This window comes from Macaca fascicularis, chromosome 19 (genome assembly GCF_037993035.2).
Source record: "Macaca fascicularis isolate 582-1 chromosome 19, T2T-MFA8v1.1".
Taxonomy (NCBI): Eukaryota; Metazoa; Chordata; class Mammalia; order Primates; family Cercopithecidae; genus Macaca; species Macaca fascicularis.
The window spans coordinates 15,155,647-15,168,986 of NC_088393.1; the positions used below are offsets into that span (position 1 = coordinate 15,155,647).

The 13,340-nt window shown below is 46.5% G+C and overlaps 1 protein-coding gene across 20 annotated transcripts in view; it reads left to right on the forward strand.

Annotated features, from left to right (window-relative positions):
- The window catches only part of ZNF333 (zinc finger protein 333), a 32,050-nt gene extending 19,744 nt beyond the window's left edge, over nucleotides 1-12,306 (forward strand). For all 20 annotated transcript variants that reach the window (XM_074026158.1, XM_074026168.1, XM_045378749.3 and 17 more), the window contains 5 exons: nucleotides 6,243-6,331; nucleotides 6,972-7,098; nucleotides 7,892-7,987; nucleotides 8,557-8,633; nucleotides 9,129-12,306. In XM_074026158.1, the coding sequence (XP_073882259.1) occupies nucleotides 6,243-6,331; nucleotides 6,972-7,098; nucleotides 7,892-7,987; nucleotides 8,557-8,633; nucleotides 9,129-10,226 (1,487 nt within the window). In that variant the 3' untranslated portion in view covers nucleotides 10,227-12,306. The remainder of the gene's footprint in view (nucleotides 1-6,242; nucleotides 6,332-6,971; nucleotides 7,099-7,891; nucleotides 7,988-8,556; nucleotides 8,634-9,128) is intronic.
- The last annotated feature ends 1,034 nt before the right edge of the window (nucleotides 12,307-13,340 follow it).

Sequence of the window (13,340 nt, forward strand, 5' to 3'; positions counted from 1 at the left end):
TTGGGAGGTTGGGAGAGAGGATATCAGGCTTAGGAACAACATTGATAAAATTCCCCGTGGAGCAGAGAACCGTTTGCATCCAGGGCCCATGGAAGATGCTGTGAAGGGAGGAGGGAGAAGTGGAGAGAGAGTGGTGTGAGCTGATTGAAGAAGAAGCAGGTTCCAGATTGTTCAGGGCTTGGAAGTGCAGGACAAGAACCTTGGCCCATGTTCTAAGCCCACTGGGAGCCAGTGACGTGTTTAGGTGAGTGGTGCAATGCACCTGTGATTTTTTTTTTTTTTTTTTTGAGATGGAGTCTCACTCTGTCGCCCAGACTGGAGTGCAGTGGCGCAATCTCGGCTCACTGCAAGCTCTGCCTCTGGGGTTCATGCCATTCTTCTGCCTCAGCCTCCCGAGTAGCTGGGACTACAGACGCCTGCCACCACGCCTGGCTAATTTTTTGTATTTTTAGTAGAGATGGGGTTTCACCATGTTAGCCAGGATGGTCTCGATCTCCTGACCTCGTGATCCGCCCGCCTCGGCCTCCCAAAGTGCTGGCATTACAGGTGTGAGCCACCGTGCCTGGCCTTGCACCTGTGATTTTAACAGAACCCCACCCCCAGCACCTGTGAGGAGTGTGGGCTCAGCGAGGAAAGCAGTGGTAGGTGGAGGCTGTTAGGAGTAGAGTGGTGCTGGTCTAGACTTGGGGTTGAGTGTGGAGGAGGTGTGCTGGGTTCCCCCAAGACCACCCCAGGCCCGATGATCCACTAGGAGGACTCACAGGAGATGTCGTACTCATGGCTATGATTTATTACCGCAAGTGGATATTAAGCAGAATCAACAAAGGGGGTGCCGGGCACTGTGGCTCACGCCTAATCCCAGCACTTTGGGAGGCCGAGGCGGGCGGATCGCCTGAGGCCAGAAGTTGGAGACTGGCCTGGCCAACATGGCAAAAACCCATCTCTACTAAAAATACAAAAATTAGCCGAGCGTGGTGGTGAGGCAGCAGAATCGCTTGAACCCGAGAGGAGGAGGTTGCAGTAAGACTCTGTCTCAAAAAAAAAAAAAAAAAAAAAAAAAGCAAAAGGAAGCCTAGAGGAAACCAGAGCCAGGCTTCCAGAGTCCTCTCCGAGCAGAGTTGCCCAGGACAGGCTTAATTCCTCTATCGCCAAGTTGTGCCAGCACCACATGCAATGTTGTCTACTAGCAAAGCTTATTAGAGACTGAGCGCACACCGTTTTCACTGGCCAAGTAGGCTGACTTGAGGTACAGCTCAGAATGTGCCTGTCTTAGTTGGTTCGTGTTGCTATAAGGGAATACCAGAGTCTGGGTGATTTGTAAAGAAAAGAAGGATAGGCGCAGTGGCTCACGCTTGGAATCCCAGCACTTTGGGAGGCCAAGGTGGGCCGATCACTTGAGGTCAGGAGCCTGGCCAACATGGTGAAACCATGTCCCTATTAAAAATACAAAAATTAGCCAGGCATGGTGGCATGTGCCTATAATCCCAGCTACTTGGGAGGCTAGGGTGGGAGAATCACTTGAGCCTGGGAGGCAGAGGTTGCAGTGAGCTGAGATTGCACCACTGCACCCCAGCCTGGGTGACAGAGTGAGACCCTGTTTGAAAAAACAAGAAGTGTATTTGACTTACGGTTCTGCAGGCTGTACCAGAAGCATGGCACCAACATCTGCTCCTGGAGAGGGCCTCAGGCTGCTTCCACTTATGGCAGAAGGGGAAGGGGAGCCAGTGTGTCGAGATCACATGGTGAGGGAGGAAGCAGGAGCGGGGTGGTGGGGAGGGAAGGGAAGGGGGAAAGATGCCAGGCTCTTTTTAACAACCGGCTCCCTTGGGAAGGAATAGAAGAGTACTCATTCTCTCCGTTGGAGAGCATTAATCAATTCTTGAGGGATCGGCCCCCAAATCCCACCTCCGACACTGGGGATTAACATTTCAGCGTGAGTTTTGGAGGAAACAGTCCCTAAATTCCAGACTTTCAGAAGGAAAGCAGGTGTTCAACATAAACCGCATTGTTTGTACAAGTGGTTTAAGTGGAGTGAGTTTCTTTTATCAGTTAGGGGGGTGGGAACCTTCCTGAAATCCAAGTTCTCAGACTTGGTTAGCCCTTGGTTAGCCCAAGGGCTAACCTTGTAAACACATCTCACTAAGGAGTCCATCCAGGCCTGGTGGGTTCACTCCTTTCTGCACAGTAGGGAAGTGAGGAATGATTTAAAACACATAGAGGCCAGGCGTGGTTGCTCATGCCTGTAATCCCAGCACTTTGGGAGGCTGAGGTGGGAGGGAGGACTTCTTGAGGCCAGGAGTTCGAGACCAGCCTGGGCAACATAGCAAGACCCCATCTCTACAAAATAAGAAAATTAGCCAGGCATGGTTGTGTGCACGTGTGGTCTCGCTACTCAGGAGGCTGAGGAGGGAGAATCACTTGAGCCCAGGAATTCAAGGCTGCTGTGAGCTAGTCCAGCCTGGGTGAGAGAGCAAGACCCTGTCTCAAAACATTTATAGTAATAATGCATATAAAACATTTGTATTGAGGTTGAGTTAATTTGATGGTTCATATATTCATTTACCAATGACATGGAGCATTTTTGTGCCAAGTAGGGTATCGGGAACAGGGTGGTAAAAGCACCCAGGCTGATTCTTACAAAGCTTCCAATCCAGTGAGGATGACAGAAAATAAACACCCATGGCTACAATACATAGCTGGTTACAGATGGGAAAGGGCTGCGAAGAAAGGGAACGGGTCCTATCGGAGAAAAGGAGAGAAGGGGCTCTTTGTGCAGGGGAGGAGACCTCAGGATGGGGCACTCTGAGGGGGACATTTCAGTGGATCTAAAAAGAAAAGGCTCGACGTAGGCATTGGCTGTAGCGGGGATGGGTGGGAGAGGGGCTTGGGGGTGAGTACTGCCATGTAGAGATGCCATCACTATTTATTCTGATTAGTTGCTGGGATGTGTAGAGTGTCAGAGAGGGGTGAGATTTCTGATCAAAGACAGGGACAGCACTTCCTGAGATCGAGGACATGGTGGAGGACGGTGATGAGTTTCATTTATTTATTTATTTATTTTTTAAGACCTAGTCTTGCTCCGTTGCCCAGGCTGGAGTGCAGCGGTGCAATCTTGGCTCACTGCAACCTCCGCCTCCTGGGTTCAAGTGATTCTCGTGCCTCAGCCTCCCGAGTGGCTGGGACTACAGATGTGTGCCACCACGCCCAGATAATTTTTGTATTTCTAGTAGAGATGGGGTTTCGCCATATTGGCCAGGTTGGTCTCCCGACCTCAAGTGATACACTGGCCTCAGCCTCCCAAAATGCTGGGATTACAGTTGTGAGCCACTGCACCTGACCTAGTTGTTGTTGTTTTTTTTTTTTTTTTTTTTTTAATAACGGAAATTTCTCTTTCACAGTTTAGGATACCAGAAGTCTGAAATGAAGGTTTCGACATGGGTGTGCTTCCTCTAATGGTTCTGGGGGAGGATCCTGCCTCCTGTCTTCTAACGGTGGCCTGCAGCCCTTGGTGCTCCTTAGCTTGTGGACGCAGCCCTCCCGTCTTTGCCTGTGTTGCCTCATGGCCGTCTCCCCTCTGTGTCTCTGTCTCTGTCTCTTCTCTTAGGAGAACCATCGGATTGGATTAAGGGCCCACCCTACTCTCGTATCATCTCAACTCATTACATCTGTAACAATCCTATTTCCAAATAAGGTCACATTTTGAAATACTAGGGGTTAGGGCTTCCCAGTTTTTGGGGGGACACAATTCAAGCCATAGCAGTCTGTTCTCTAGTCCCCCCAAATTTGTGTCCTTCCCACATGCAAAATACACTCATGTGGTCCCGACATTCCCAAAGTTGTAATCCATTCCAGCATCAACTCTAAGTGCAAAATCTCATCTAAGCACCATCAACTCAAAAGCTCATCTCATCTGATGAGAATCCCACAACTCACGATGTCAGTCATCTACAGCAAGTATGAGGGAGACTCAGAGCGTGGTCCATTGTGGGGCCAAATTCCTCTCCATCTGCGAACCTGTGAGAAATCAGAAAGCAAGTGATCCGCTTCCAAGATACAGTGATGGGGCAAGCATGGGATAGACATTCCCATTTCAAAAGGAGAAACTGGAAGGGAAAAAGGGGTCATGGGTCCTGAGCAAGTTTAAAACCCATCAGGGCAAAAGCTAGGAGGTTTCCAGGCCTGGAACGAATCCTCTGTGGTTGGAAGCTCTGACCTCTGGACCTCATTTTGGGTACATTCTATTCCTGTTCCCTGAGATGGGCAGAAAGATTTGAGCCAATGGTTGGATACATGGTCTGGTGTTCAGATGTGAGAGTCAGCCTAGAGATTTGGGCTTCATCATGAAGATGTGGGAATTGACACCCAGAGAATGGGTGAGGTTGCATGCCAAGGCAGAGAGAGTTGAGGTAGGCGCGAAGAGGAGGGCCTGCAACCTGTGGATGCCGGCAACATGTTGGAGGAGAAGCTCTTACAGGAAAAAGAGGAGGCCGAGGTTGTGATCACCGATCACAGGCTGGGTGGGCTATAAGAAGGAGGGATTGGCTAGGTGCAGTGGCTTGCAGCTATAATCCTGGCTACTCAGGGGGCTGAGGTGGGAGGATCGCTTGAGGCCAGGAATTCAAGGCTAGCCTGGGCAACATAGTGAGACCCCCATCTCTAAAAAAAATTTTTAAAAAATTAACTGGGTGTAGTGGCACACACGCGTAGTCTTAGCTACTTGGGAGGCTGAAGTGGGAGGATCACTTGGGCCCAGGAGTTTGAGGCTGCAGTGAGCTGTGATTGTGTCACTGCACTCCAGCCTGGGTGACAGAGCAAGACTCTGGTTCAAAACAATAACCGGAGCAACAACAACAACAGCAGCAAACGTAGAAGAGATTGGACGACGAACACACATCAGTGGGATTTCCCAGCACGGATGGAGGTCACTGGTGATTCCAGGGTGGTGCCGGCCCTTGGAACGGTGGCAATGAGAAGCAAGTGGGAGGGGAGGAAGTGGGCACGGAGGGTAGATAGCCCATGATAGGAAATGAAGAGAGAGAGGTAGCCCAAGGGAAAAGTGGGGTGTTATGGCTTGACTTGTACCCCTCCAAAAAGACAGGCTGAAGTCCTAACCCTGTGAATGTGGCCTTATTGGAAATAGGGTCTTCGCAGCTGTAACCAAGTTAGGAGGTCACAAGGGTGGGCCCCCAATCCATCATGACTGTATCCTTATGAGAACATGAGGAAGACGCCACGTGAAGACAGACACAGGGAGGGGACCGTGTGACGGGGGAGGCAGACACTGGAGTGATGCATCCACAAGCCAAGGAGCCCCAAGCATTGATGGCCACCACCAGAAGCCAGGGAGACGCAAGAAAGGACTCTTCTCAGAGTGTCAGAGGCGGCGTGGCCCTGCTGAGCTGAGTTTTGGACTCCTGGTCTGTAAAACTGCGAGAGGATACGTGTCTGTGGTTTTAAGCCACTCAGTTTGATACTTTGTTATGGCAGCTGCAGAAAACACGTGGGGTCAGGGATTGGGTGTGGGTCAGCTTTAAAACGTGAGGGGAAAGGTCCCATCGGGAGGGAGAGGTGAGGACGCAGGGGACGAGGGATGATCTGGGAGTTGCTTGCTTGTCTGTCATAGGCCAGAAGGAGGATGCCTGGTGCAGAGGGAGGAGTGGTGCTGATTTGACGGCAGGTGGGAAGGAAGTTTCCTTTTAAGGCAGACCTGCAGGTTGGTTGTGGTTTATCTGCCCTCTACTTGTGGTTAGTCCTGGAGCACTACTCGCCCTGCAGTGTAGGGGGGCAGAGGAAGGGGCCAGGCAGCCGGGGAGGAAGAGCTGTCCCAAGGCTGAGTCAGGGGACAGTGGTGGGTGCTGCAGGAGCACTGGAGTCTCCTGGTGAATTATTGAGTCTGTAGCTCTTGGGATATGGAATGAAGGGATATGTGTGTGTGTGTGTGTGTGTCTATAAGTGTGTGTATGCTGGTCTGTGTGTATATGTTATATATATGCACAGGTACATGCGGTGTGTAACTGTGTTTGCATGTATATGTGTGCATGTCCGTGTGTACGTGGGTATGTGATCGCATGTGTGTGCAAGAGCTTGCAGATATGTGTCTACATGTGTGTGTCCCTGTGAGTGTGGGCATGTGTGTGTGTGTACAGATGTGATCACTCACAGCCAGGGTGGGCAGCCTTGGGGCCTGTGAGTGTGCCCAGTAGGCCAGGCACCAACCCTCACACCTCCTCCCTCTCCCCTAGCTGTGCCTGCACGGGACCCTGCCTGGCTTCAGGAAGACAGAGTAGAGGAAGAAGCTATGGCTCCTGGGCTGCCAACCGCCTGTTCACAGGTAGGTAAGAGCTTCTTGTTCTAAAAGAACACTGCTATGCTCAAAGGCTGGACTTGCCCTCTTCCTGTGACCTGCCTGGATCATTTCATGGGGTTGGTCTCTATGCTTCAGGGACTCGGCCTCTTGCAGTGGGTGTCAGCAAGGGAGCATGGGCCATGATCCCACCACCTCATTCAGACCCTCCTGAGGCTGCTGAGCCCCAGGAGGGAAAACAAAGCAAGGATGTGAGCCGTCCTCATTTTGTGGTCTTCATGGTCTCACTGAACAAAGAGTTGAGTCATTTTCCAGGTCGTTCCCTCTTGCCTGTACCATGCTCAGGTCTGCTGGACCCTGGAGCTAGAAGGGGGACAAATCTGCAAGAGCTTCCTGGCTCCTTGTCAGTAGATAAGTCCTGTCCTGAGGTCCAGGACTCGCAACATTAGTTATTGCCTCTTGCCTTTCTTACTTAAGGAGTGGAGTGTAGAGAGAGGAGTTCTAGTTCAGAGTCCTGAGCCCAGGAGCAGATTCTGGGGGATCTCAGAACCCTGTCTGAAAGTCCTCTGCGTGGGGTTTCCCTTCCCCAGGCCTGCCCGCCTCCAGCATCCTCTGGCGTACTGGTGGGGGTGGTCCCTGGCTGAGCTGGGATGGATGTGTGTTTTAGGAACCAGTCACCTTTGCAGATGTGGCTGTGGTGTTCACCCCAGAAGAATGGGTGTTTCTGGACTCTACTCAGAGGAGCCTGTATAGAGATGTGATGCTGGAGAACTATAGGAACCTGGCCTCTGTGGGTAAGGCGACTTCATCTTTCCTTTTGTTCTTTCCTTTTTTTTTTTTTTTTCTGAGACAGAGTCTTGCTCTGTTGCCCAGGCTGGAGTGTGATGGCGTGACCTTGGCTCACTGTAACCTTTGGCTCACTGCAACCTCCACTTCCTGGGCTCAGATGATCCTCGCACCCCAGCCTCCTGAGTAGCTGGGACCACAGGTGTGTGTCATCACACCTGGCTAATTTTTGTACTTTTTTTGTCGAGATGGGGTTTTGCCGTGTTGCCCAGACTGGTCTCGAACTTCTGGGCTCAAGCAATCCACTTTGGGAGGCTTCAGCCTCCCAAAGTGCTGGGATTACAGATACGAGCCACTGCACCCAGACAAGGCTTTGTCTTTTCATCACACACTTAGGCAGCAACCATAAGCTCCAGAAATTGTGCAAGTCTGGGAAACCTAGAGGTGGAAAAACAGATAATTCCCACCTTCATGAGCTTCCAGTCTACTGGCCTTTCTGTGGAATGAAGATCTTTTTACTGCTCTGTCTCTCCATGATTAAAAGCTTTTGGGCTTCTCAAATGTATTCCTGAACCAGGCCCTTGGTTTTGTAGACCAGAGAGCCTCAGTGCCCTCTGGGACCCAGTGAGAGAATTTGTATTTAGTTCCTCAGTGCAAAAGTTTGGCTGTGTCCATCAGAATTTAGACACAAGCATTTTGCCCCTCCCATCTCTAGAGCCCCTAGAGACTTGAGAATATTGGCCCTGGTGTCAGGGCATGGCACAGTCCTCCCACAACATGCGTTGTTTTTCTCATGAGCAGCTGATCAACTGTGCAAACCCAATGCATCGTCTTATTTGGAACAAAGAGGAGAGCAGTGGACCACTGACAGGGGCATCCTCGCAGACACCTGTGCAGGTGAGCCCAGGCAGATCAGGTGAACATCAGCTCTGGTCAGTAAGGGGAGTGTCCAGTTTGGAAACTGTCAATCAGGGCAACCTATTCACACCCTTGACTGAGAAGCCTGTTTGGTTGAGCTCTCTTATTAAATGCCACCTTCTTTCCTTTTTCCCTTTCCTTTTTAATCTCTAAAACTTTACGTTAATCTCCTAGAAAGATTTGTCCTACTTTCTCTTCATATTTAATATTTCCATGTGTATATTTTATCCATTTCCTCCCCACTGTACATTCTTGCTAATATTTTTCCTCAACATTAGTCACAATCTTCATAGAATCCTTTTTTGGTAAATTACCTACTATTTCCTTCCCATGTTCATCTGATTACATAACTTCTCACCTAGCCAAACACCTTAAAATTTTCCTTAACTCTTAGATGCATTCCTTCTCATTGCAATTTCTTCCCGTATTTAGGATCACTATTTGGAAAAAAAAAAAGCCCACATGTGCCTTGCTTACTTTTTAGGTCACCTTAATCCCACAGTTTTTTTCTCTGTGTGTTTAACTTTTTCTTTCCTAATTTATTTCAGAGCCTCAACTTCAACCCCAAGAGGCAATTCCTAGCCAAGATCCTTTTACGGAGATTCTGTCCATTGATGTGAAAGGGGTAAGGCTCACCAGGGATTATTCGTGGTTCTCTATAGTAGGATGAGTCTGGGGTTACTGTAAGTTAGAAAAGCAGCCCAAGAGCCAAGAGAGATTCAAGGCAAGAAGTGCTTACCCAGGAGGAAGCAGTTTCTTGGGAGAGAGTCCGTGAATGTCATGGATTGGTGGAAAACTAAACATAGATCATGTTCTTACAAGTAAGCACTTTCACAGATATGACACAGATACCAAGTGTTTAAGACTTACTTTAGCCTTACACAAATTGGAAAAATTCTGCATCTAAGAAGCCCCATGAAAATAATGAAAAGATAGCTCTTTGCAACAGAGTATCCACCCTATTCCACTTGAGGGAACTCTGGGTAGAAATGGTATGGACTCTGTAAATGGTAAAAGTATTAGATGTAGAACTGTCTTTTTCTTACATTCATTTCACATAGGGGAAAATATCTGTGAATCTAATAAGGCCTTTGGTCTTCACATTTTCCTTCATCGACAGGAGCAACCTCAGCCTGGAGAAAAACTCTATAAATATAATGAACTTGAGAAACCTTTTAACAGCATCGAACCACTTTTCCAGTACCAGAGAATTCATGCTGGAGAGGTGTCCTATGAATGTCAAGAGAGTAGAAATTCCTTCTTCCAGAGCGCCCATCTAATCGTGCCTGAGAAAATCCGTAGTGGGGATAAAACCTATGCATGTACCAAATGTGAAAAATCCTTCAGATACAGCTCAGACCTTATCAGGCATGAGAAGACTCATACTGCAGAGAAGTGCTTTGACTGTCAAGAATGTGGGCAAGCCTTCAAATATTCCTCGAATCTCCGGCGACACATGAGAACCCATACCGGAGAGAAGCCATTTGAATGTAGTCAGTGTGGGAAAACCTTCACAAGGAACTTTAACCTGATTCTGCACCAGAGAAACCACACAGGAGAGAAGCCCTATGAGTGTAAAGATTGTGGGAAAGCCTTCAATCAGCCATCATCCCTTAGGAGCCACGTGAGAACTCACACTGGAGAGAAGCCCTTTGAATGCAGCCAGTGTGGGAAAGCCTTCAGGGAACACTCTTCACTGAAGACACATCTGCGAACCCATACCAGAGAGAAACCATATGAATGCAACCAGTGTGGCAAGCCCTTCCGGACGAGCACTCATCTGAACGTGCACAAGAGGATACACACAGGGGAGAAACTGTATGAGTGCGGGACTTGCGGTCAGGTCTTGAGTCGTCTTTCAACCCTGAAGAGTCACATGCGAACTCACACTGGAGAGAAGCCCTATGTGTGCCAGGAATGCGGGCGAGCCTTCAGTGAGCCCTCATCCCTCAGGAAACATGCAAGGACTCACAGTGGCAAGAAGCCCTATGCATGCCAGGAATGTGGGCGAGCCTTTGGTCAGTCTTCACATCTTATTGTACATGTGAGAACACACAGTGCCGGGAGACCCTATCAATGTAATCAGTGTGAGAAAGCCTTCAGGCACAGCTCCTCACTCACTGTACACAAAAGAACCCACATGGGAAGAGAGAACATTAGGAATGGTAGCCTGCCTTTACCCATGTCTCATCCATACTGTGGGCCCCTTGCTAATTAACTTCCATTTTGTAAAAATAGAAACACATGGGGCTATGACTTTCCCTCATAATACTCCTTTAGCTGCATCTCATGTTTCAATGTATAATATTTTCATTTTGGTTTGATTGTAAGTATTGTCTTAACCTCCATTATCATTTATTCTTTGACCTATCTATTATTTGGAATTAGATTTTTCAAAACTAATATGTGGATATATTTTCATAGAGGCATAATGACTTACAGTGAAATGCATACATCTGAAGTATACAGTTGGATGAGTTTGACAGATGCATACATGCATGTAACCAACACTCCATTCCAGATATAGAATGTTTCTATCTTTCTGGAAGGTTCCTGCATGTTATATGGCTACTTCTTAGTTGCCTTTTTGTTGTTGGTTTCTAATTTAATTACATGGTGAGAAGAGTATGTGGCCTCTTTGTTATTGAGTCATAGGTATTTGCTGAGATTTGCTATTAGGTCTGGTGTGGCTTATTCTTCTAGCTGCCAGCCAAAATTGCCCCTTCCTCCTTAGAAAAGAACCTGGGTTTTCTGTTCAGATTGGTGGCATGCACTATTTAAAAGCTTCCATCGCCTGGCTGGGCATGGTGGCTCATGCCTGTAATCCCAGGCTGAGGCGGGGGGGATCACCTGAGGTCAGGAGTTCGAGACTAGCCTGGCCAACATGGTGAAACCCCATCTCTACTAAAAATACAAAAATTAGCCAGGTTTGGTGGCATGCATCTGTAATCCCAGCTACTTGGGAGGTTGAGGCAGGAGAATTGCTTGAACCCAGAAGGCAGAGGTTGCAGTGAGCCGAGATTGCGCCACTGCACTCCAGCCTGGGCAACAGAGTGAGACTCTGTCTCAAAAAAATAATAAAAAAAAAAGCTTCCATCTCCCAGCCCTTCTTGCAAGCAAGCGCAGGCCATTTATTCTGGTCCTGGCTAGTATGAATGTGAGAAGTCACTGGATGTGACTCTGGGGAAGATGTTGTGTTCAGGGATGGTTTCATGTAGCCACATCTCTCCACTTCTTGCCTTTTGGACAAGGAGACATGATATTTAGAGCTAGAGGAGCCCTCCTGTGACCATAAAGGGTAAAAGCCACAGGCTAAGAGTGTGGCCGGAAGTCACATCCATCTTGCTTCTGTAATCTAAAAAATATTTAGGATATATTTAATAGAATTGGCATATTTATGTGATTGCAGCAGCCCTGGACTATTTGTTTCTGGATGTCCCATACATGAAAAATAGGCACTTCTTACTGGTAGAAGATGGTTTTTTTGTTTGTGTGTTTGTTTTGTTTTTGTTTTTGGTGGGAGGTTTATTTCAGCTGAATATAATTCCTAACTGATGCACTTAGTATATGTCAGTTTTTATAAATGCTTCATGGATGGTTGAAATCAATGTATTGTATTCTGCAGATGTCTGCTAGATCAAGCATATGTGTTTAAAAACCATCTACACATTTATGAATATTGATCTGTGATCTAGCATTTATTAAGAGAGGTATGTTAAACTCTCCCACCATGATTATGTATTGCTGAAAAATCTTTGTCCATTCTGTCAATTTTTAAATTTATGTATATACATACATATATATGTTTTGAAGCAATGAAATTAAATATAGATACTGACATTTTTTACATTTCCAACAATTGTTACTTTTATTCTTATAAAGTGATCATCCTTTTCCCTATTACTGAATATTCAACCATTCATCATAATGATAGTAAATACTTATTTAGAGTTTACTATTAACAGATAGTAGCCACTGCCTGAAGCTTTGCATCTTTTAATTTAGTCCTCACACTGACACTTTGAGGTATGTGCTGTTATCATCCGCAATTCACAGATGAGGAAGCTGAGGCCCAGCAAATTAAGGTGGGCTATCAGGGTCATCTGGGTGGCATGTGACGGGCCTGACTCTCTCTACAGTGGCAGACCCAGGGGACTAGTCTCCATTTTTATTTGTTCTTTTTTTGTTTGTTTGTTTTAAAGTTCTCTTAGGTATAATTTACATAAACGTTAATAAATCTTAGGGTACACCTTGGTGAATTTTGCATATGTCTATACCCACCACAGCCTCCATCAAAATATTTTATCATCCCAGAAATCTCCCTTGGGCCCCACCTCATCCTCAAAGGTTACCATTATTCTGACTTCTATCACCATAGATTTGTTTTTCCTGTTCATGTAAATGGAACCATAAACAGCCCTCTTGTGTCTGTTTTTTTCACTTAATATAGTGTCAATGAGATTTATCTATGTTGTATTATCAGTAGTTTATGCTTTTTAATTGCCGTGTAATAGTCTATAGTCTGAATATACCACAATTTAAAGATGCTATTCTGTTTATGAACATTTGAGTTCTGTCCTTCAGGTTCATCCATGTTATCACAAATGACAGAATTTCCTTCCTCAATTAAGGCTGAATAGTATTCCATTGTATAGATATACCACATTTTCTTTATCCATTCATCCACTGATGGGCAGTTAGGTTGATTCCATATTTTGGCTATTGTGAATAATCCTGCAGGTTTTATTATTATGAATAAAGCTGCTGTGAATGTTCTTGTTAAGTGTACATAGGTATTCATTTCTCTTGAGTATAAATGTAGGAATGGAATTGCTGGATTTTGGAGGAGACCTATCTTTAGCTTTAGTAGATCTTGCCAGACAGTTTTTCAATGTGGTTGAAACCATTTATACCTCAATTTGTACATCAATGAATGAAAGTTTCATTGCTTCACATCTTTGGCAACACGTGGTACTGTCACTCAAATTAATTTGAGCTACATTAGTGGGTATGCAGCAGTTTCTTAGATTTGATTTGCATATTCTTGATGAGTAATGATACAGTGGTAGATGGTTGCCATAATGACTTCTTCTGTCCCTCTATGTATATCTCTTTTCCATGTGACTTTGCAGCTCCTCCTATCAAGAGGTGGAGTTTATTTCTCCACACCTTGAAGATGAGCTTGGTCATGTGACTTTCCTTGGCCAATGGAACATTGACAAACATGACAGAAGCAGAGGCTGGAAGAACACACATTGGGCTTTTCCTTCGTTGTGACCATCTGTATGTCATCTGTGGAAAAATGTCTAAGTCCTTTGCCCATTTTTAAATA